Below are 25,246 nucleotides of genomic sequence, written 5' to 3'. Positions count from 1 at the left end.
TGAATTAATTTATTTTTGAAAATAGCTTAATGTATTTAAATATTTTTTTATGTTAATTTATAAATATTTGATAATAAAAATCGTATCTTCATAAAATACATAAAATTTAACTTATTTACATAAGTTATTTTTACATAATTTTTTTTGACCATTTAATAATATGGCAATTCAAATGGGGCTAAGTCTTGGTGCACTATGAGGTTAGGTTGGATATATTAATATCCATTTTTATAAAAAAATTTAAAAAACTGAATCGACGGTTTGATGGATTGTTTAGCTTCGAGAAGAATGACGTGGTAGTCTAGGATTAAACGACCCACGAGAATTCTGTCATTTTCTACTTTTTACCATTTTTTAATATTTAACATTTAATTTTTTATTATTAAATTAAAAAAAGAAACAACAGAGAGAGAGCAATAGAAAGAAAGAGTAACAGAGAAAGAGAAAATAACGATAATCAGAGACACAGAAAGAGAAAGAGAAAGAGAAAGAGAGAAAAAACAGAGTCCGTTAATTTTTTCAGTTTAAAAAAACAAAACATTTCTTGACAGAAGAATTTAGCAATGGTTATTACAGAAGAAGAAATATCTGAAGCAATACATTCATTGTTTACAGAATCAAACCCTAGAATAAGAACATTCACAACATTGAATCAAGTTGTTCAAGAGCTTCAATCTAAACTTGGTCATGATCTTACTCATAAACTTGATTTCATTACTTCTCAGATCAATCTTCTTTTTGCTTCTCAACAACAACAACATAGTAGACAGTTACAACAACAACAACAACAACAACCACCACAACAACCTCAACAACAACCTCAACAACTACTATCTTTTCAGAATAAGGACCATTTTGCCCTTCATCAAAACCCTAATTCCCACTCTGTCCCTGTTGTTACTCCTGTGTTTCGTAATAACCCTATCACTGCTGCTCATGCTCCTCAAGCTCCTCCTCTTTCTCCCAATGTGGTTCCCAAAGAAAGGTTAGATTTTTTTTTTTTTGATTTAATTTTTTTAAAATACTTTGAAATGGTTGCATGAATGGGAAATGAGGGAAAAAATAGCATGAATTAAAGAGGTGGTTGGTGAATTTAAGTAATCAATTAATTAATGCTATTTAAACAGTGTTTTTTTGTTTTGTTGTAATTTTGGAAATGAGAGATTTTTGTTTTGTTGTTATACAGTATATATAGTAGTAAGGGTGTAGAGGGGGAAAATGAAATATTCTGAAGTTGGGTTTTGATATGGTGTGGAATATGAATCAGATCTATCAAGTGATGCTGGGTTTTTTTTTGGTTCTAGGATGAGATTAGGTTAAAAATTTATTATTGTTTTGAAATTCAATTTTGGGGAGTGTGTGATTGTGAAATTCAAGTGTAACTGGAAAGTGTGTATGTTTGGTTCTGCGGCGAAAAAAATTGATTGAGTGAATTGATTTTTACTAAAATTGAGTTGAAGGTAAAGTGATCTATGTTTGGATACATTCATGTAAAAGTGAGTTGAAGAGTAGATTTGAGTGTAAAAAATCAATTCTAGAATCAAAAGTTACAATTTATAGCTTCAAGTAGAACCAATTCTAGAGGTCATAGGTTTAGATCTTGGAAAACGGTCTCTCTACTTGTTGGGATAAGGCTGCGTATACGGTATATCTATCCTCCCAAGTCACACTTGATGAGATCATGCACCGAGATTCCCCTTTTTTTCTTCCAAATTTGTCATTCCAAGTCTGCATATGACTGAACTTCTTTGTTTCGTATCTTTATATAAATATGATACTGTATGATGTGTTATAGAGGTTTTGTTAATTGCTTTTTGCTTGCAATGATGTTTGGTTATGTTACGCAAATCTTACTTGTGTCTTTTTTTTTTTTTTTTTGCAGTGCTCAACCTAAGCCAAAGAGAAGAGGTGGCCCAGGAGGTCTCAACAAACTATGTGGTGTTTCGCCCGAACTTCAGGTCATTGTTGGCCAGCCAGCAATGCCAAGGACTGAGGTTTGTGCTAATACTTTTGAAGTTTGTTGTTCACTTTACATATTTCAATATCGTTTACGCTTCCGGAAAGATTTATAATTTGTGGAATGAATGGTTTAGATTGTGAAGCAACTGTGGGCATACATAAAGAAAAACAATCTCCAAGATCCTAGCAATAAAAGGAAGATAATTTGCAATGATGAATTGCGCGTGGTGTTTGAGACAGACTGTACTGATATGTTCAAGATGAATAAGTTGCTCGCTAAACACATAATTGCCCTTGAACCAACCAGTACGTTTCTGAGTTATTATGGTATCTTTTTACAAAATTGTGGTTTAATGCATTGCTTGATATCTTCATGCTTTGGAACTTTCAGAAAAACCTGCCCCAAAGAAACAGAAGGTAGAAGTGGAGTTGGGAACAAGAAGTGCTGAACCTACTCCTTCTGTAATAATATCTGATTCACTTGCTAACTTTTTCGGTGTTACTGGAAGAGAGATGCTACAGTCAGAGGTTCTGAGACGTATCTGGGAGTACATAAAGGTCAACCATCTAGAGGTATGCAAGAGTTTATTTTTATACTAAGTTCGTGCACACTGGCAATGCTGTATTGACGTTAAGTATCATGATTCATGAGAATGATAATCATTGTTAGCTTGATAGTTTTGCTAACAAGTTCACATGCTTTTTATTCTTTCAGCCTACCTCACTTTAACATCTTGTCTTTTTAGTACGACAATTTTTGTTTCCAATATTCCATGGTGGTATTTTTTTGCATGCTAATTTAATGCCTTGTATTTTGTTATACTTGTATCTTTTATTACAATTATTTTCTGTTTTACCTAGCACATTTACATGTAGGAACAAAATTTAAAATGTTACAAAAGTCTTTGTTACTCTAATGTATTTATGGAGCTCTAATTATTAGGCACATTAGCAAGTTTCTACATTTTTATGTAAGCACAAGCAATTCAAGCTTCTATGACAATGAACACTTGAACTCTTGCAAGCAAATATGATTATAGCTGTTTATCCGCAACACAAATAGTTTTGAAGGAATGAAGTTTTTGCTTATATAAATAACATTATGTATGGTGGTGGTGAACTTTGTTGGAACATAACTTATTGACTTACACTGTTACACGACCTTGAATATACTTGTAGGATCCTGTGAATCCTATGGCAATAACGTGTGATGCAAAGCTTCAGGAGATCTTTGGCTGTGAAAGCATTTCCGCATTGGGGATACCTGAAGTTTTGGGCCGTCATCATATTTTTAGGAGATCATGATGCTGACAACATTCTATTCTATGGTTAGTACAATTTACATTTGCAATGTTCGCCATAACCATTGTAGTGCTCAAAATGTTATTTGCTTTGCATGCTGGTGAATCTCTGCAAATTCAATTTTTTTATGTTATATATCAGGATGATATTATTGCATGAAATAATATAACTTATTGTTACTTGTTTTTAGAATATAGAATGTCTTATAGTCTCTTCTACTTTTATTGATTTCCTTTTTAATCACAAGAGTGAGAAAAAACTTTCATAAGCATCAAATAGGACTTCAGATATTTGCTTGGTTCAAGGATAGACCACTTTTTGATTTCAAACATGTTGAGAAAGAGACATCAGTGTCCCTTAACAGAGGTATTTGCATCCTCAATGGGTTTAGTGACAGTGCAGTGGCACTGAAGGGATGCATCAATGCAGTGGAAGCACCACTTGTTACAAGTTGTAATTTGAAGTTGGTTCTTGAATCTTTGTATTCTAATGAGGAGAAGAAGCATTGAGATTCAAGTAAACTGAGCAATTTGTACTATTTGAGTTATTGCCAAATGCCAATAGACTGGATAGAAACAATGAAATAGAGAGGCAACACTAATCCATGTCTTCTCTATTGCTGTCTAAATGAGTTGTTGGTGTATCCTGCATTCCTTTGTTACAACTCTTACAGAGTTATGCATAAGAATGAAGTAAGAGCCTAAAGGAGGAACAAGTATTTCTCGGCCTTTTATATGTGTTTACGTATGCTTAGCCATAGTGATTTTTAAAAAACGACTTATCCTTGTAAGGATTCGATAGTTATTTTTTCAGCAGCTTAATGGATTCCTTTTTTCTTTTCCAAATGTGCATATAACTTGATGAAATATTGGTTTTTGGTTGCAGTGACAGATTGCGTGGTGTTAATTCCAGTATAGTACAAGCTGATCTTTGACTACATGTTGATATGGTTCTGTAATTTGACTGATTAGACTTGTGTTCTTAGTTCATGTCGATAACTGATGACTTATTAGTAGAAGGAAGATGTTATAGGAACACCTTTAAATTGGGAGTGGCAGTGTGTTTTTAGGTCCTGTGGTTGTGGTTTGTCTAACTTGGCACTTAGGTTAGAGTGACCTGTTGGTATTCTGAAATATGTATAATGCTCTGACAATAGGAAAGAAAATCATGTATCCTTGAATCATATAACTCATGCTATTAATATGTAGTTAATGAAAATGCAGTTTGCCATATGTACATTTTAGATTTTGGTTAAACTAATATAAAGTTTGTGCTTTTGTTTTTCTTCACTAAAGTTGCTTTTGCATTTATCTTTAAAACTCAACTGAGTGAGTTTCGAAAAGGAGAACAAAGTGCTTGACAAATATTGAACGACAGGTGTTTTTGTTTAAGGGCTTGTTTGGATAAGCTAGTTATTTTTAGTTTATAGCACAAACGCTTATTATGATAAGCATTTATGTATAAACTTACAAAAGCTATTTTTATAGTAAATGAAAAAAATACAGACAAATTGTTTCTAATTGTTTGAATTCCAAAAGTTGATGTGCCTAAGTGTCTGAAAGATTTTTGCCCCATCAGCCTTTGCAATGTTTTGTTGAAAAACATTTCAAAAATTCTTGTCTGTCGTATAAGGCATTTTTTGGATGATTTTATTGGTCTACTTCAGATTGGTCTACTTCAGAGCAGTTTTATTTTCAACAGAGGGACAATAGATAACGCCCTTATAGCCTTTGCAATATTTGTTGAAACTCATTTAGAAAATTCTTGTCCAAAGTATAAGGTCGTTTTTGGATTCCCATCCTGTATTATAATAAACCGGATGATTCTCTGGAACTAATATATGCTTTCTTTTTATTTTTTTTTCTTTTATAAAGAATGGGGATATATAGTTGGGAAAAAGTAGAAGAAAAGGATTTAACATGCAGAAGAAGAAGGGAAGTTCGGAAAAGGATTTCTCATTTTATAACAATGTGCCGGTGTTTTCTTTCTACCGTGCATTTTGTTGCAGTGTTCCTGAACAAGAGGTTTGAAATTCTACTTACTAAAGTAAATTTTCAAACATATAAATTCAGTTCCGTTATCACTGCGTATCATTTCTTCCTCCGCCAGATGTGAATCCTCCTTGCTGTTGTCCTCTCCCACGTCCATTGAGTTTTTCTTCACCCTGTGGTCAATCTCCCCACCATTCGGGATACCCGATCAGTCGGAAACAACCGCCAGCTTCATGACCTGGTCGTTTATAGTTTGAACATTCAATATCCTTGTCTTTCACCTCGGCGAGTCATTTGGATCTTCCACGTACTTAGGGATTGCCCCGTTCGGAATTCCGAAAACATGGATTTTTTCCCCGTGGGGACGGGGATGGAGGTAAAAACTCCCCCGCAGATACTTTGGGGCGGGGATCGAGGAAGACGCATCTGTCCCCGCAGATTCTCCGAATCCGTCCATATATACTTAACTATATTATTATTATTATTATTATTATTATTATTATTATTATTATTATTATTATTAAAAAATAAATAAAAAAGTAACTGAGGAGTCTGCTCATTATTTTCTCCAACAATTTTGAGATATTTTGGTTGTAAATTTTGTATGATTATGCATACTTTGCTATTCATTATGGAATAGTTTGGCTATTAGGTTTTGTATGATGAATTTAATTTATATACACCATCGGTGTAAAGTTATTTTGCACATGCGTCTAATAATATACCGACACATCATGTATGGTAATTAAAAACGCATGATGTGTCACATTCATTAAATGATGTGGCAACGCGTCATTGGATGTATGTGTAAAAAAAATTTACACCGACGGTGCACAACAATTAAACTCTTTGTATGATTATGAGTAGCCAAATGTTTTTGCAATGAGTTTTGGTTATGAATGCATTATGTGTTGGTTTTATTTTTTAAAAAAGAAAGATGCAAAATATTTGTTTTTTATAACTAAAACAGGAGAAAATAACGTCATCCTATTGTCATAATTTTGATCGAAAAATATAGAAATTTTGTTAATATTCGATATCCGTCGATCTCCACAGGTACCGTTGAGATCTGTGGGGATGGGGATGAGGGCAAATATTTCCCCATGGGGACGGGAATGGAGGCAAAATCTCCCCTGCAGGCACTTCGGGGCGAGGAACGGGGAAGCTTCCTCCGCACATTCTCCGCCTCGTTGACAACCCTACACGTACTTGTTTAGAGAACCCAACTACCTCTCCCCGTTCCTTTTTTCCTCGAGAGACTGCTCTCAGTCTTTCTTCTTGCACTAGAGTGGCGTACACTATTCAATTTAGGCAATTGATCGATTGCAAGAAGATTAGAGCGCACTGTATCATCTAGGCCCATCAAGAATTGATGAACTTTCTCTTCTTCTCGTTGTTTCTCCAACCTGCCTTTAACATCACATGCGCAACTTGCACATGTGCACATAGGAAGTTGCTGATAATTTGAAAGTTCATTCCACAATCATTTAAACTTTCCATAGTAAGCTACCACGGTCATCCCGGTCTATCGACATTCCGCCAACTCTACTTTTATTTGTTGAATTCTTGGGCCATTCACGATCGAGAACCGCTCCTTAATGTCCTTCCAAAGTTGCTTTTTCCTCCATGGCCAAAGACTTCACACGTTTTCACCCGTGTGGAAGCTCTGGTACCATAACAAAATTGTGATGGGAAAGAATGAATGTCTTCCTTTAGGCAGTTGCTAAATGTATAGTATTCTTTTAGCCACACCACATCCAGTAAAAACAAATTATATGTGACTAGGGATATGGAATTTGAATTGACCATCGGCCATGTATTTGAACGAAACAAATTGTCCATTAATATGTTTCCCTGGTAGTGTTTGTATATAACAGAAAATACGGCCTGTTATCTGCAATTTTTACCATGACAGCAAATTTGTTTCCATCATCATCTCTCCAGCCATACAATTTTTAAGATGAGATATAAACTATCCATGGATTTATAGTATATAAGAGTCTATCTATGATCAATTGAACTATCCTCTATCAAGTCATTTTAATCATTTTGCAAATATTTAGTTTTGGGCGCCCACTACGTCTATTAAGAGTTTCAAATATTGTCTGAAATTGTGTTTATAAGTGAAATGTGTCCTATAGTCAGAAAAAGAAACGAAATGTGTCCCTCACAATGCAAACCTCTTCGGCAACCCAAAGGATTATAATACTTATTAAATTCACACCTTCGGCAAATGCTTAGTGGAACAATATATATATATATATATATATATATATATATATATATATATATATTTTTAAGATTCAATATTCGACTCAAAGGACTGAATAATCTGAAGGGCACCAACAATTTCACTGTCAACTAGCAAGAGGGGGCATTTAAAGTCAATTATTTTACTCTGTATGAACTGACCTAATACAGAAAATGACACCAAAATTATTCGAACCCGATCACTCCAAGTTCTCATGCCAACACATGTGGATGTGGGTCAGTGGAACAATATTTGTTTATTAGCAGGCCAATTTAAAGATTGTTTCTTTGTGTCAACATCCATCTTTAATTCTTGTGTAAACCTATCTCGTGAACATACATCCAATGGAGATTCACATGACACACCTAAAACCAAGTGAAACTAACTAAAATAATATAGCAAGTTACACATCTAAAACCAAGTGAAACAAACCATGTAAAATAATATTGCAAGTTGCAATAACACCCTATAGTTAAATTAAAACTCCACTATATATAAATTAACATCACATCTTGTTTATAATCAAGTTTAGAACAGCATGGCACAAATTAATGTCAATGTTTTGATAATGAATTTGCTAGTTTTTATAGCATTGCTCATTACATTATTTAGTGGTACCAAAGCTATTGTAATATGTGACATTAACACAGATAAGCTAGACGTATGCAAAGCAGCAATTATTGGAAAACACCCTCCAAAACCAAATACAAAATGTTGTGGACTTATTAAAAAAGCTGATTTGGATTGTCTTTGTAGGTACAAGTCTCTTCTATCTGCACTTGGAATCAACCCTACAAAGGCTTTGGCATTGCCTAGAAAATGTGGTCTCAAAACTCCACCTGGATGTAGAGGTAACTAAGGTTTGAATATACATTAAATATATAAATACAGCTTTAATATTTATTATGGTATGTTTTTTATGATCCATTATTCTTAATTTTGCAGAGACTTGAAGAAATTCTTGAGAATCACTTGCCTTTGAAATGGTTAATTTAGCATCCTTTACCTTTTTTAATAAATGAGTAGTCTAGTTTAATTTATCTTTTACTTATATGTATTAATTCAAGATGTGTGATGTATCAGTTTCCAATATATTAAATTTTATAAAGTTATTTGATGTACTAAAATTAGATATAAATTGTACTTTTCACACTCCCTTTACATCTATCTATATCTATATATTCTTATAAATTATAATGCAAAATCGACTTGAAAAGCAAAGACTGTCAACCACGTATAACCACTAATATGACTTTGACACATAACCCTTCACTGAAGTAACATTTGTAGTGTTGAGGGTAGATTAACAAGGATCCGAAAACCCTTCTTTGAGCTCAAAATTGAACCGATTTATTTTTTCAAGACTCGGTATCTAACTTAAAGACCAATTAATTCGAGGAACACTAATCTCACCATCCACCCAATTGAAATCAGTTCTATATGGATTGGCCCAACACAGAAAGTACACTGGGAAACCTATGTCGGTGCTGAAGATTGAATATCTAGATCCGGTATCAGATCTAAGATAGACGTTGATGGTGAATCCCATCACCATCGGTGTAAAAAGTATTACATTATTAGCAAATCACAATCACTCATATGTGTGATTTTGAAAGTAGATATAATTAAAGTCAAAACGATTTGAAATGGTGTATATGGATAAAATCCATATATAAATATATTAAAATATTAAAAATGCATGTTTCTGTTGTTAAGAATTCAAAACACAGAAATAAATGGATTAAGACTAAAAAATTTACAAATCCATTTCAAGGCAACATAGAATTTTCAAAATGTTGCCTTGAGTAACATCTAGCTACAATAAAAAGGCTAAATTCCAAAATAAGAAACTATGCAAAAAACCAGACCACTTTCTGTCTCATGAAATTAACCGGATTCGACTAGCATTGATCAACCAAACTTTTTTCAATATAAAGATTGATGTTAGTGTATTCCTAAACAGTGGCATTGAATGCGCAAAGAAGTTAATTAACCTTCAAAACTGGACAGGGTCAGATCATCATTTGTTTTTCAACTTCCAAGTGCATCTCTTAGATATCGATGATTTGTTATATTGCTTCTTTTCTAGCAGTCTGAATTGTTAGCACGCGGTCCTCCAAATATTGGTCTCATGTAGGCATCATCAAACTTTCTCCAATAGTAATGTATGGTGTACACGGGACTTTCTATTAACATGGATAGACTTTCCTTTGCACGGCTAATGTTAGTTGCTGCCGATTCCTCAAAGGATAACAAAGGTAGATTCATGTCCTCAACAGGTCCCGTTGTTTCTTCTTCATGGCTGGTGGTTGCCCTTGTTGCATGGTGTGGAAGTAGATATCGAATAAGTGGTTTTGTTAGACAACCAAACACCTGCAATCATTTTGGCGATAATGAAACATTATAAGAATGACCAAAGCTGTGAGATACCAGAAGCAGGAAATTAAATCACTTCGCTTGAGGACACATCTCTAAGAAATTTCTCATGAACTATTCTATGTTGTTATTTGTTATTTTTTTAAATTAAGAGTATAGGAAAAAACTCAAGTCCAGTGTTGACCGAAAATATAACGGAAGGGTCTTTTATAGATTGACTTATTTGAGTTTATCTACTATATATCATATAAGTACTTGTGAGACTGATTGGGAGAACTTACGAAAACAACTTATGATATGTCAACAAGTCCTCCTGGATACCTTATGAAAACAACATTTTGCTTATGAAAACAACATTTCGCTAAGAACGAGAAACGCAACAACTCACCAGTGTGGTGAAAAGGACAACAATAATGGTGTTGGTGATCATTGTCGCATTAATTGGATCAGAAGTAACTCCCGAGTACGTGAACTGCATAAACAAAAATATGAAAATTCAATGGTTTAGTATTACTCATGGTTTATTAACAATGTCTAGAAATGAAAATTTCATGCACATACCTGTTTGAAAGCCAAAGCAATTGAAACTGCTCCCCTCATTAGCCCCGCCCACCAAATAATTATCTGAATCATTCACCAAACTTAAGATGCCAATGAAAAAAATATTTTCTCGTATAAATGTAACACTAAAAGTATATCATATAAAACATGTTTAGTAACCTGGTGTTTGAATGTGATACTCGGTGTTTCTTCAGAACGCCTATTCATATAATTGGCAAGTGCGGAGAGGGGGAAAACAAATGCAGCTCTTCCAAGTAATATTAAAAATATTAAGCCGCTGTAAATTCCCATCAAATTTACAATTCTGCAATGAAGTTGACAAGAAAATGTTTATTAAACAAAACAAAGGCTTTATAATACCAAGGTGAAATATTGCAATGTATCTCGCAAGTTAATTTTAAGAAGATTTCAATAACACAGGATAGTATAGAGTTGTGAAAAGGGCCCATTCTGATATTGCAAATTAAAAGAACGTCGTGAAAGAAAATTACAAAATACTTAGGATGTATTAGTGGAATTTTATAGTACAGAGTCTTAGAAAGGAATGGTACCCTAATTCGGTCATCCTCCACTTTGACATGTCAAGGGCATCCATACCGACATAAAGAAATATGAAAGTTTCCGCAATAAACGACATTGTTGCAAACACATGCCTGAAGAAGAGAAACCAAAATCAGAAATCTCAGACCTTGAGTCTGGAAATAACTAAAACTTACCATAGATTAATCAATATACCTGGTTGTGATTCTTGAAATTTCAGTCACATTATGCCATGCATAATGTGACATTGATATTCCACAAAAGAAAACAGTGAGGATTCCACTTAGCTCAAATAGCTGCATAAGAATTTTCAGTTACGACAAATAGTGAAAGAAGAAATCGAGGTTATATGTCTTGTTTAGCTACATACAAAAATATAACGTCATTAACTAAAAACGTTTTGATCATAACTTTATCATCATCGCAGTTTCACACTTCAGTGGCTCCAAGAAGGAAAGTATCAGAAAACTTAATAAAGCCAAAATCTCTAAAAGCTTAGCTGACTTCATGTTGATCGAATCCAAACACATTTAGGGTTTGTTTGAATTAACTTATTTGAACTTGTCTACTTGCATAAGCACTTGTGATACTATTTGGAAGAGTTCATGAAAACAACCTATTACATGTCCATAGCATTTCAGGATAGCTTATGAAAATAGTTTATGACTTATATCATAAAAGTTTGACTTTAGTTTATCATTTGTTATAGATATAGCTTATACATAAGCACTTATATAATGAGCGCTTATGCTATAAAGTATAAATTCTAAATTAAGCTGTTTATTCAAACAAGGTCGTAGTTCTTTAGGCTCGTAACTGATGCCAAATCAATAAAAGACAGATCAAATGAGCATCTAATACCTCTGCCAACATGTAGGATAGGTATGCCATTAACATCATCATCGAGATTTCACGAACACTTGAATGTCTGCAGGAATATGCAGGGAGAAATTTGTTAACTTGTCCTCAAAAATATGAAATGGGGTTGTTGAACTTCGATGTTACCATTTCAGATCATGCTGGAAATACCATTTTGGAGAACTTTTAGAAAATAATATACATACCTTCCAAAGCTTAAGGCTTTTAAGATATATGCTGTGATAAGTCCAGCCTGCAATAATCATGAATTCATTTAAGTAAATAGGATTTCCCGAGAAAAAAGTACGAGCAGAGAAAGAGAAAAATTTGTAAACTTCATTCATAAATGCTTCTCCATATGTAACAGCTTGGTAACATAGCTAGATGCATGTGAATGTAATGCAATCAACAAACTAGACAATTTCTACGAAGCCATGAAGTTAGCTAATAACATGTAAATATAACTTCGTCAATTTATGTATACAATGTCAATGTATAGTACTTACTACAACTCCAAGAGCAGTACTTGTTGAGAATAGATACAAGAAATCACCAACAACACGCAATGTCCGGCTGTCAAGTTTCGAAACATCAATCTTTTGCACTGCATTGAAGAGTACGACCGATGTTGCATCATTTACCACTCCTTCCCCAAATACTAGGCTGTATAGTAAAGGAGTATCATCTTGAGAGAGAACCTACAAGAGCTTCCATAAGCAATGCTGACACTAAGAGCATGTTGATATATAATTAAATGCATAAAACCGTTCATCAATCTAACCAACCTGTAGCGTACAAACTGTGTCCGTTGAGGAGAATATTGTTCCTAAAGCTGAATCAAATTAAGATAAGCAAATTATTATTCAAATATGATACATATAAAAACCGTGGCTTAAAAGAAACACACAGAAACGCAAAAAAAGAACACATAATTCGGCAAATTATGCCTCCATATCTGACTTCTGAGGAACTTAGAGTTACATATTACAACTTGAGTTTAAATATTATAGTCCAGTTTCAGAACTGTGACCAACAAGTTATAAATAAGGTCCATGTTTCTGCATAATATTAAGTTGAATGATGATGCCAATTAATCTCACCAAGATAATCTCGCACGGTGAGGTCAAGGAAGTTCAACTTGGGGAAGAGCCACCAGCTGCCTAGGTGAACCAAATATAAGATGAATCAATGAAAATTATCATAGTGATAGTGCTATAAATTTCACAAAAGAAAATAACTAAAAGACTAATCAATCGTTACCGCATGTAATAATAGATGCTGAAATAAAAACACCAATGACACCGAACAACATGATTGTGAAAAAGTTATGGAAGAACTGTTTCTTCTTCACCTGAAATCTGTTAAGCAGGATAAGTCAAAAGCATCAATATTTTTGGAGCCACAAGAGGTTCTTAAAGTGTAATAGAAGAGAGAAAGGTTTACCCTGCATTGAATATTATAGGAGGAAGAAGATATATGAAGAATAATTCTTCATCAAATGTAAGGATGTGAGAACTTTTTCCCTTACTGATTAACAAAATTATCGCTCCAGCAATGCACCCCTATATCAAAAAGAGCCATATTTTAGAGGCAATTGGATGTTAAGAAAAGGTTTGTCGTTTTTATATCTCAGTGACCGCAATGCAATCACAATTGAGGTCAAATCAACCATATTTGATATCGATTCTGATGCGACATCTGATGCGACCAATGTCGCAACTGAAATTTAACACATTGATTCAAACTATGTACTCCCTCTGTCCTTTAATATAAGCCACCTTTGAAATTTTTCAGCTTATTAAGAAAAGTTGGTAGTGTAATAAATGTGTATTTTTTGGGTGCTACGGTTACTATATTGTTCTTGGTGAAAAGATGTATTCGTAGTTGACTTTAGGTATTCCAATGCAAAGTAGGGTTATCTTTGGAAAAGTAATAATAAATAAATGTGTCTAGGGAATTGAAAAGAGACTTATATTTATGGACAAATTTTATCTTTGAAAGAATGCTTATAATTAGGGACGGAGGAAGTAAATAAGTTAGTCTAACACTGGTTTATGACCTATGAAGTACGGACACATAAGTGTCGATGTCAGACACCGGGACACACTGTCAGTGTCGTCCGCCGACCGACATGTCCCAGACAATTAATTCATTGTCTAGTATTAATTCATCTTAATCAATTAAGTAGTAACAATTAATTCATCTTAGTATGTGTTTGGTGGACAGAATTGATTTTGACACAATTGAGTTTGACAGAATTGATTTTGATAGAATTGAGTTTGATACAATTGATTTATGTTTGGATATATTCATACAAAAGTGAGTTGAACAAAGAATTTGAGTGTAAAAATCAATTCTAGAATCAGAAGCTACAATTTTAGCTTCAAGTAAAATCAATTATGGAGACAGAATCAATTCTACTTTTGAGAAACCAAACAAGCCAGAATCAATTCTAAATGTCTAGAATCAATTCTGTCTGCTCCAGAATTGAAACCAAACATACACTTAATCATCCCCACCCTCATTCAACTAAGTAACAATTTCACCATCAAATAAGCGATATAGTAATTTTTTTTTTTTTTTTATAAACAGTGATATAGTAACAATTAATTCATCTTAATCATCAATTTTCATTAGACCATCATTCTTGTTCGTCTTAATCAATTAAGTAACAATTAATTCATCTTAATCATCCCCACCCTCGTTCAACTAAGTAACAAATTCCCCATCAAATAAGCGATATAGTAACAATTTTTTATTTTTTTTTTGATAAATAGCGATATAGTAAGTAGTAACAATTAATTCATCTTAATCATCAATTTTCATTAGACCATCATTCTTGTTCGTCTTAATCAATTAAGTAACAATTAATTCATCTTAATCATCCCCACCTCTAGAAGACATAGAAAGAGACATAGAAAGAGTAATTAAAAATAGAAATTAGAGGTTATGATGACTTACAACAAAAATGGCAACAATAGATTCATTAATCCATCGATTTTCTTCAAGCAGGTGACCAATTAACAAACAAAGACAAAGAACAGCAACAAAGAGTGTCAAAGGGACAACTAGTGCATGATCACGAGCAACGTTTCTTTCCTCATCGGGTACAAGATGTTTGAGTGCAACCATCACACTCATGATGCCCATTATATATTTTGTTCTTTGTTTTTGTAGGTTTTCTAAAAGTTATTCACTCACACTACCTTTTATAGTAACAACAGTAGTTTGTATTTGTACGGAAAAAATGAAACAAAAGTTGATGTTGCTGCGTACAAAACAAAAAAGATTGATGTTTGTTATTAATGAGGCGAATATGAGTTAAAGAGTCAAAAGAAGTAGGAACAAATAACCACATGTACCTATAAATGTGTAACAAGAAATGATGACACGTTATAGAGATTGCATAAAATATAAACTCGTGTCATCTCTTTAGAAGTTCTTCCTCTTGTTATATTATAAATTAATAATTAATTAATTAATAATTAATTAATATTAATATTAATTAATTTATTATTATTATTTATTAATAATAATACTCAATAGCTATATTTGGGAGATGTGAAACTTGACGCCCTCTTTCTTCTTAGCCGGCCATTATTTCCATTCCGGTCTTGTTTTGAATTGTCTTGTTTTTTTTTTTTACCGGTGAAAGCGGGTGGTTTTAAGTATTTTTTTTTCCTAAAATCACCCATGCATTTATATGACTTTTACATAAATTGAAGTTTTTAGTTGCTTTCGTTTGTTTGGATTATGTTATGTGAGTGTGGCGTTGTGTTGTTCATTAGGGACAGATACAAAAATTCTCATCAGTGGGGGTCGAAGTCATTTGTACCTTAAAATATAATTTATTTTTTAAATTTTTATTTAAAAGAAAATTAATAATAGACCTTTTTTGACAAAAAAGATAATAATCGACTTGAATAACACTATAACTACCTATTTTATAGCTCTTAAATTTTATTTATTATAAATATTGTAACAAAATACATTGAAATTATGTAGAAAATTATAATAGTAGTAATTGATTAAGAAATATTATTAACATCTTAAATATATAAAGTAATTATATAATATTTTTTTATTTAAGAGTCCTTTCAAGATTGGTTGTGAAGAGGATATGAAACTAAGTCCAATTTGATGGCATCCAGAGAAGTCTTGTATGATGCACTAGTTGATTTTTACAATTAAATGAATTAAATTTTTATCATTAATTAATATTGTATTATTTATTGATCAAGTAATGCAAAATATATTTGTGCATGATATAAGAGTAATCTACCCATATTTATTAAATAAATACATGAAAATAAGGTATAGAGTGAGATGCATGCAAGAGTTAATTTTTATGAAACCAAGTGAGAAACAAAACAAATATATACGGTAAATATATTTTATAAAATAATATAATATTGCAAAGTTTTATGCGATTATTTGAACATAATAAGTTATTTTTCTGGAAGATAGACGAAATGACGTCCAACGTAAAAATTTCGACATTTCTACCCATGGAATTAAGATTTATGGACATTCAATATATTTGTGGACTTTTTTTTGCTATTATATTTTTGAACATTTAAATATAATAAGTAATTTTTTTGGTTTAAAATATATAATAATAAATAATTTGATAAATAGTAGATATATAAATAAAGTCAAAAAAAATGATACATAATATAATAGAGATTTCGTAAAAATAAAATAAAACAATAGGGGTTAAAATATATCACCGCTTTGTATTTTAATTATATATAATATTTAATCTCACATGACATGTATGATTCAAAGACTCATATTTAATACGTGAAAAAAAAATTATTATTTCTTTACAAAATATATTGATGGATATATAATTATTTTTTTATTTATTATGAAATGCATGACTATAGTCATGCTTACTTAATGCGTTAACGTGAAAACAAGATTTTGAAAATCTTGATGCTAAGGGTGTATTTGGTAAGTCCAATAAGCTACCTTATAGTTTATTGGACTAACTTATAAGTTTGTTTGAAAAAAATAAAAATGTTTAGTAAAAATTTTTTCTCATGAGCTTATAGTTTTTTTTGATATGCTATTTGAAGTAGCGTTTGAGCTTATCTATACATATAATAAATAGGATACATGACTTTGGTATGGATTTTTCATTATCCCAATTTTACCCTTTAATAATTGTTAATTTTTTATTAAAAAAAAATAAGGGTCTTTTCTTTTTCTTCTTATTATTGGCCACTAAATAATTACTTTTTTATGTTTATTTTTCTCAGGCTTTACAAGTTCTATGTGGAGTGTTTTCAAATGAAATGATATGAATATGATACAATAGCAAGGGTTGTACAATGTCGACGGACTTAATTTGTACTTATCATTTATAAGGATTTTCTTTTGAAAGCATGTGGTTTTTTATTTATATTACAAGACTAAAATTATTTTTGTTGATGATGTGTACACATTTGAATTATATATTGCTCCATTCTGAGGGAAATTCAAAAAAAGTACACACTTCGTCTGCATTCTAAATCCAATACAATAGTGTTGCCCTTAAGATAGAAATGAGGTTTTAATTCTCTCTTTTCTTACATTTTTTTATCCAAATTTCTTTTATTTAATTTCATTTTGTTTAGGTGTCAATCTGTTTGCATTACTAATTCCATAATCTTTTTTTGTATACACAATACTTACACAAGGGTATTTGTGTAATTTTATTTACACAAGGGTATTTGTATAATTTAGTCACTATAATTCATATATGTTAGCATCATAGAAAAAATTAATCACACAAGCGGATTAAGCGTTACGATTTTTAGTATGAACTTAGCTAATTGTTTTAGCATATGTTTTACTTAATAGTTTTTTACATTTGATTCAACGTCTCTATGTGACTTTTTTTTTTGTTTTACGGTATCTATATGTAGAGCTGTCAAAGGGGCCGGCCCGGTCCGGCCTGGCCCGGCCTATAGGGGCCCGGTCAAATAAAGGGACCGGCCCAGCCCGGCCTGTTAACTTCATGGCCCGGCCCGCTTAGCCTGCCCCGATAACCAAAAGCCTACATTGTCCAATGGGCTGACCCACTAATTTTCATAGTATATTTTTTTTTTGAAAAAAAAAAACATATTCTACTATTTATGTTATATTTCTCAACTAAATCTTCAAGAAGGTAATTCGTATCCCTATATTTTATCACATAATCTCCCAAACAACAATATTTTCCTCTTTATCCTCATCAAACAAACAAATCTCTAACAAATAATCTCATTCTAATCCAATAGGTTTTTTGTCATATCATTATTATTACTACAAAAAAAAACAAATTCCAAGTTTTATATTTTTCATTAATCCATTGTAATTTAAGTAAAAACAAAAATATAGAAAGAATATAAAATAAATACAATAAAAAGATGATAGGCTTAAAATAACCATATTCCAAGTTTTATATCCTTCATTGTAATTGCACAAAAAAAATTTAAAAAAATATATAAAGATGATTTGCTTAAAAATAGGAATAAAACAGATTATAGATAGGAACAAACACAAATAATAACAATAAAACAACAAAAATAATAATAATAAATTATATATGAATTTATTCATAAAAATAGGACCAAAATATAACAATAAAAAGATTATAAAATTTTTTTAAATAATTTTTTTAATTCTTTAAGAGGACGGCCCAAAAGCCTGTGGGCCGGCCCATGACGGCCCATGAAAAAGCCTGACCCGATAAGGTCCAGCCCCTTTTATGAAGCCCGGCCCGTGAAAAAGGATATGGCTAATGGGCCGGCCCGATAGCCCGACCCTTTTTGACAGCTCTATCTATATATGTAACTTAATTTTTTTTTCTTCATAAGTCAATTATTCATAAAAAATTTAGAATAATTTTCAACATACATAATAGAAAATATGGATCACACATACAGACGCGGAACGCGCCCTGTCTGGCCGCTAGAAAATAATTAGGATTGGGTTAATAAACTTTTAAGTAAAAAAAATAAATTTATTAAGGTTAATAAACTTTATTATAAAATAATTTTTTTTATTATTATATAATGATAATTATTTAGTTTATTAACACAATCCTCTTTCACAAATTAGTTTAGATAAAAAAATCAAACTTATAATAAATTATTGTTTACAATTTATTTACGTTAATAAAATAGAAAACGTGGATCACACAAACAGGCGCGGAACGGCCGCTAGTAGCTTATAGTTTTTTTTTACAGTTTTTTCCATTTTTAACCTTTAATTTAATTTTATTATTTTTTATAAAATAAAAAACTAACCACTACATATAAATGTCCTTTTATGTCTTTTTATATTTATCAATCATTTAAAAAGCTAATTTTACCAAACACTTTAATTTCAATCAACTAGCTTTTCAGCTATCAGTTAACTTATCAGCTATAAGCTAGTTTATAGCTTAATTTTACCAAACAAAGCCTAAGTGCTTGAATTATCTGGTGTATTTTATTTCGTGGTGAGGCCCCTTTCATAAATTGAGGGTATATGCCCATCAACCAATAAAAGCAAGCCACATGAGTGAATTTACATGTGATACCCACAAGAAACTTGTAACAAACTTTTCAATTTGCACATGTAGACTTTCATATAATTTGTTCTCATTGGTTGATAGGCATATACCCTCAATTTATGAAACGGTAGATTAAAAAAAACCTATTGATAATTTCAATTCGTTTATCATGTAAAAAGTCGGTTTTATAGTAGTCCTACAATTTTAGGAATAATTTCTAATTTTTTTTTTACTGTAGACAAACTTCCACTTTTCATTTTTTCATTCATCCTCGACAACAATCAATGTGACTATAAAAACTTTTTCTACTAGATTTTTTGTTTCAATACTGCTTTCTGTTTTATTGAAATGTTTTTTTTAACGGCTAAATTTATATTTGTTTGGTTCAATTGAAAAGAGGGGATGGGAGAGATTTTTATAGAGGGGGGAAGGGGAGGGGAGGGAATGAATATTAATTCATATATGTTTGGTTCAATAAAGGGGAGGGAAGGAGAAGTTTTATAAGTAATTTACATTTTTATTCTTATAATTGTGCAGCAGCCTCAAAATAATAAATCATACAATAATCATATATAATCATAGAGTGATATTTTTTTCATACTATTGTTTTTTTTTTCATTGTGCAGCAGTATCAAAATAATAAACATCTTATAATCATATATGTAATGTTAATTTAAATGAAAAAAAATAGTGAGCAAATGTAAAACAAATAAATTAAAAAAAAAAAAGAATACAACTAAAAAAAACTGGAATAGTGACGCATAAATATAGAAGAAAATTGCTCACAAATAAATCCATAAACAAAAATAAAAAAGTTGAGGGTAACTTTGTCAATGCAATAATGAAATTAATTGCACACCTCCCCTCCCCTCCAAATCCTCCCGATTTGGGGGGAAGCAAAAAGTGGTCTCAGGAGGGATTTTGCTCCCCTTCGCGTCCCTCCCCTCCTCTCCTAAGAATTGAACCAAACACATAAATTTTAAAATATTAACTCCCTTCCCCTCTAAAACCCCCCAACCAAAACAGATTACAGTCCTGCACTAGCAGAGCATCAGACAGCTCTTAAAAACCACCCCAAACATTTCAAGTGCATGAAGCTCTCTCTCTCAGCGGCCCTAATTTTCTTTTCTTCAAATCTCCTTCTTCTTCCTTGAGTGGTGAGGGATGGTTTTAGGTCTTTTTTGCCCTAAAATCACCCATCCGCATTTTATTTTCCTCCCGTTTAATCTAAATGGGTGATTTTCACATAACCAAGTTTTTTAATTTTTTTTCTTTTGTTGGGATTTTAGTCGTCTAAGTGCGGCAGTGTGTTGGTCGTCGTCCGATTGGTGCGGCGTTTTGGATTATCCGTTGTGTTACGGTGTTTGTTTGATGCAGAAACATAGACATTCTGGTAACTTTAATTTTATCATATTACTCATTTTGCCGTTATATGCTATTAACTTGGATGTTGTGAGTTTATTCACAGATTCATCCTTTAGCGAAGTTGAATTTGTATTTGCATCTATCAATTATTTAAATGAATCAACATCTTATTTTTAGTAAAAAAAAAAAAAAACCCCAAACAACACCAACCAACAAAAACCAGTAAAGCAAGCACTAAGGTCAAAATGACCCCTACAAACTAACACACCACACAGGCCTGCTAGAAACAAGAGACCACCACATCAAAGCAGACAAAAAACAACTCCAAGCTAACATTGCCTAGGAAAGAAAAAAAAAACAAACCCCCGGTCTCTTCCTCCATTGAAACGCGAATGCAGCAAAAGGAACACATAGTCCCGATGAGACAGCAGGCAAACTAAATCAAATACGGGAAGAAAAAAAACACCACACAGTTTCTTAAAAGAATTTTCATCTCTTCAAACATTCTCCCGGGTCTCAAATACATTCGTACATCATACACGGGTGGTATGTCTTTTCAAATGACTAAAGATTGAAAATGCTGTAGTAGTTATGTAAACCATAAGCTTAACAGTTCGGTTTGGTTAACCATAAGTACAATTCGATTCAGTTTGACTATAAACCATAACGGTTCAGTTCAGTTTTTTTGAACTATTGTTATGGTTCAATTCGGTTATTTGGTCGAACTGGACCATGAACAGTCCTAATCCTATTAATAATATAATGCCATTTATTTTCTCTTTTTCACTGGTCTCTAACTGAAATTTTTTACAAGTGTAATTGTCAAAATATTTGATACTACTAAGCTAGAAAAGAAGATTCCAAAATACATAAATATCAAAAGGGGAAGCTCTTATAACATGTTACAAACATGATATACTATAAATACAAACCACTTAAATATCAAAAGCAACAATTATAGAGATTTCATACACCATGATAAAATAATGACAAAAGATATAACTTTTTTTATTGATGAACATAAGTCCCAAATTGTTGTAGTAAAAGTCCCTATTGGAGAATCTGAATTGCCATTGCATTTGAAGTTAAAGCCCAACACCTACTAAATCACAGAAAATTATTATCACTATCCACTGCAAAAATTAGAATTTTTGGAATGAAAAGATTACAAAAATATTGTTAACAAGTCTTACATCGAATGTGAAATGACCTGAATATGAATTTATAAGTAGATGCAATTCTCACCTTACAAGCCGGTTAGACCGAAGCCAGTTATCTCCTTGAGTTTGGAACAATATTTCCATCAGAGGTAGAAATTTCTACAAGGGGAACATGCTCCATGATCCAATTCCAATCCTCCGGAGACTTGTGCTGCAAGTATTCAACTTGCATACTCCTGATATGGAGAACTTCAAGCTTCTCCAAGTGTTGGATGCCGGTCGGTATATTCTTCAGTTTCGGGAGTCCGTATAACTGAAGTTTTTTCAAAGAAGACAATGTTCCTTTGTCGATAATAATTTCTCTCAATTCATCCGAAGATCCAATATCCAGTTCCTTTAGTTTCTGAAACCATCCATCTTGAAAATACAAATGTGAGCCTCCATAAGCACCAACTCCTATAGAAAGAATCAGCAAGTGTTGCAAACTTTTTAGAGATTGCATTGGATCCTTAGTTAAACATGAAAGCTTCAACCTCAACACAACAAGATTTTGAAGCTCTAAAATCCACTCTGGTAACTTCTGAAGCCTCCCACGTAGTGTAAGTTTTCGAAGCTTAGTTGGTGGTGAAATCAAATTCAAATCAATGAATTCATCATTAGTTGCAGAACTTAGTTTAACATGTAATTTCTCCAAGTGTTGCATTTCATTAATTGAGGACGATAGAACGTTGTAATCTTCTCTACGAACATTAAGCAACCCCAACTCACGCATCTTCTTCAGCTTTCCTAACTCTTTAATTACCTCTGCAGCACCATCCATACCTAAATTAATATAACACAGAGTTTGTAGGGATGTCATCTCTCCAAGACCGTTGTTTAATTGAATCAACGACAGTCCAGAGCCGATAAGATGTCTTAAATTTCTAAGCTTGCTAATACCTTTTGGCAACTCACTAACACTAGTAGCCTTTAGATCCAAGGTCTCCAGGTTCTGTAGCATGCCAATGGAGTTTGGGATTTTACCTGCTGTTATATACCCCAAACTTAAATACTTCAAGTGGATCAAATTTCCAAACTTCTCAGGAATGTTAAACAATGGAGTAGGTTCATAATCAAGAACCTTCAACCACCTACATTTTTCAGGAATTCTCTTCGCTAACGTATTTGATGTTTTATTTGTAAAAACAAGTATTGACCGAACATGTGAGCTTTCAATACGCTCAATGAAATCATCGGAAGTGGTTGTTATTGATAGCCGCCGAACTGTTCCACTTAAGGATGATTGTCCATCTTCACTAATATGATTGCAAAAATTTAATTCCTCAAATTTTTCAAGGATCATATCACGTATTAGATCATGAACACGACAACCTTTAGCTTTTCCATCAATTCTTATTGAAGATACTTGCACCAAGCTTCTATGGACCAACTCTGTTAAATATCCTTCTGCAACTTCTTCCAAAGTCTTCCCCCTTTCCTCCTTCACAAATCCTTCCGCTATCCACTGTCGAATCACTCTCTTTGATTTAACTTCATAATCTTCTGGATATATTCCAAAATACAACAAGCATGACTTGAGAGAGTAAGGCAAATCATCGTAACTTAAGCCTAAAATTTCTTTTATCCCAATTAGATGTGTATCTTTCATTAGCTCAAAACTTAGATTTTCACTAAATCTCTGCCACTCAAACACATTTTTCTCTTTAGCAGACAAAAGACCACCAATGGTAACAATTGCTAGTGGTAAACCCTTACATTTTCTAACAATTTCATAAGCTATAGAAACGAGCTCCTTTGGACAAAACCCACTATAGTCAAATCTAAATGCCTTCTTATTGAACAACTCCAAAGACTGTTCTTGAGTTAATGGTTGCAACTCAAGCACTTCAATGAAAGAAGATTTTTTACAAGACACCACAACATCTAGGTTCCTTGTTGTGATAAATATTTTACTTCCATTTTTATTATCAATTATAGCAAATTCAATATCATCCCAAAAATGTACACTCCAAACATCATCAAACACGATAACGTACCTCTTTTGCTGCAAGTAGTTTCTCACTTCATCGGTTAATGAACCTCGATCCATTTGAAAAATATCCTTAGGAGGATCTTCTCCTTTTTGTTTGTAAAACTTTAGCAACATGTCCCTCAACAACCCTTCAACATTATACGATTGAGACACTGTGATCCATACACGACAATCAAAGTGTCCAATGACATTCTTGCTGTCAAAAACTTTCTTAGCAAGAGTGGTTTTTCCTTGCCCTCCCATTCCAACTACAGAAACTACCGTCCGTTCATCTCTTCCCTTTATCAACCAATCAATCAACCTCTCTCTTTGTACTTCATAACCAACAACTTCACCTTCCTCAATGTAAAGAGCAGCCACTCGAGGGTCATGCCATTTGTCATTGCTCGATCCTCTTTCCAAAGAACGTTGAAAGCCATATCTTTCGCTTCTTTCCTTGATCTCACGCACAGATGACTTAATATCTCGAATCTCAGACACTATTCGACGACGAGGGATCATAGTTTTAATCTTACAGACTAAATCTACACATCCAGGTTTACGAGGCTTCTGTCCTACTTGGATCAAATAATCATCAATGATATCTTCTATGCGAAAAGCTACTTCTCTAACTTGCTTCACCCATGTTTTAACTCCTTCACCTTCAGCTGAAACAGCTCTTTTATCCGCATCCTTAAGGAAGGCTTGGATGCTTTCCAGTTCATCTTTAATATCTGCAAATTCCTTGTGAACACCTCTCAACAACTTGGCTTCTTCCCTTAACAGTGGAAGTAGTTGGTCTACAACTAAAGACACTGCAATTTCTGCCATTTTAGTAAAGTTGTGACTATTGTTTTTTTGTTATATGAAGACAGAAGATTACAGAGTTTTTTTTTGTTTGTTCTATACTTCTATTCTATCATAAAGAAAGGAAGTTCCCTGTTGTCCACAAAATGGGAATCTGTAAAGCGTGTCTCTTTTGCAAATATCAAGCATAGTACACATGGTTGAGTCAATTCTACTATGCAGAAGTCAATGAGGTTGTGCATGGTACACATTGTTTTCTGACTTTTAGATGATTGAGTCACACCAGATTTAAGATACACCCTCTGCATTAAATTTATCTCCTTACCTCTTTGAACATACTTTCCATCAAAGAGAGGAAATAGTTTTCCTGTTACCGTGTAGACCGTCCGATCAAAATCAATGGATGAGATTATTTATTTCTGTATATAATCTGAACCGTCCGATCTAAATTCAACGGATGAGATTGACAACTACGTGAAACTGTGTCAAACTGCTACAACAGTGAATCCTGGACTGCAAGCGACAATATTTTTTCTAAAA

General features: G+C 32.7%; 4 protein-coding genes across 8 annotated transcripts; 2 read left to right on the top strand and 2 right to left on the bottom strand.

The window, feature by feature from the left end:
- Nucleotides 1-404: 404 nt before the first annotated feature.
- Nucleotides 405-4,491, top strand: LOC123918934. The gene is made up of 6 exons (XM_045971115.1): nt 405-985; nt 1,883-1,994; nt 2,094-2,265; nt 2,351-2,532; nt 3,139-3,287; nt 4,147-4,491. Exons 1-5 carry the CDS (start codon nt 564-566, stop codon nt 3,262-3,264), a joined length of 1,014 nt encoding a protein of 337 aa, XP_045827071.1. The 5' UTR covers nt 405-563; the 3' UTR covers nt 3,265-3,287; nt 4,147-4,491.
- A 3,536-nt stretch (nt 4,492-8,027) lies between these two features.
- LOC123918933 (putative lipid-transfer protein DIR1) lies at nt 8,028-8,542 on the top strand. The gene is made up of 2 exons (XM_045971114.1): nt 8,028-8,354; nt 8,449-8,542. Exons 1-2 carry the CDS (start codon nt 8,042-8,044, stop codon nt 8,454-8,456), a joined length of 321 nt encoding a protein of 106 aa, XP_045827070.1. The 5' UTR covers nt 8,028-8,041; the 3' UTR covers nt 8,457-8,542.
- Nucleotides 8,543-9,143: 601 nt separating this feature from the next.
- On the bottom strand, nt 9,144-13,190 carry LOC123918932 (sodium/hydrogen exchanger 4-like). Of its 2 annotated transcripts, none has more exons than XM_045971111.1 (12): nt 13,099-13,190; nt 12,939-12,998; nt 12,624-12,670; nt 12,345-12,536; nt 12,045-12,091; nt 11,842-11,908; nt 11,176-11,276; nt 10,992-11,093; nt 10,600-10,744; nt 10,441-10,503; nt 10,268-10,351; nt 9,144-9,876 (listed from the first exon to the last, which is right to left on the bottom strand). In XM_045971111.1, exons 1-12 carry the CDS (start codon nt 13,148-13,150, stop codon nt 9,589-9,591), a joined length of 1,248 nt encoding a protein of 415 aa, XP_045827067.1. In that variant the 5' UTR covers nt 13,151-13,190; the 3' UTR covers nt 9,144-9,588. The 2 variants fall into 2 exon arrangements, with proteins under 2 accessions (XP_045827067.1, XP_045827069.1); XM_045971113.1 differs by having other exon boundaries at nt 9,276-9,876; nt 12,939-12,994; nt 13,099-13,154.
- Nucleotides 13,191-21,479: 8,289 nt separating this feature from the next.
- Nucleotides 21,480-24,865, bottom strand: LOC123918930 (disease resistance protein RPM1-like). Of its 4 annotated transcripts, none has more exons than XM_045971110.1 (3): nt 22,003-24,865; nt 21,922-21,968; nt 21,480-21,830 (listed from the first exon to the last, which is right to left on the bottom strand). In XM_045971110.1, coding segments are annotated over exons 1-2 (2,730 nt in total). In that variant the 5' UTR covers nt 24,731-24,865; the 3' UTR covers nt 21,480-21,830; nt 21,922-21,966. The 4 variants fall into 4 exon arrangements, with proteins under 4 accessions (XP_045827066.1, XP_045827065.1, XP_045827064.1 ...); XM_045971109.1 differs by having other exon boundaries at nt 21,480-21,827; XM_045971108.1 differs by lacking the exon at nt 21,922-21,968 and having other exon boundaries at nt 21,974-24,864.
- Between the last annotated feature and the right edge of the window lie 381 nt (nt 24,866-25,246).

This window comes from Trifolium pratense, linkage group LG3 (genome assembly GCF_020283565.1).
Source record: "Trifolium pratense cultivar HEN17-A07 linkage group LG3, ARS_RC_1.1, whole genome shotgun sequence".
Lineage (NCBI taxonomy): Eukaryota > Viridiplantae > Streptophyta > Magnoliopsida > Fabales > Fabaceae > Trifolium > Trifolium pratense.
This window is presented reverse-complemented; position numbering and strand designations above follow the sequence as displayed.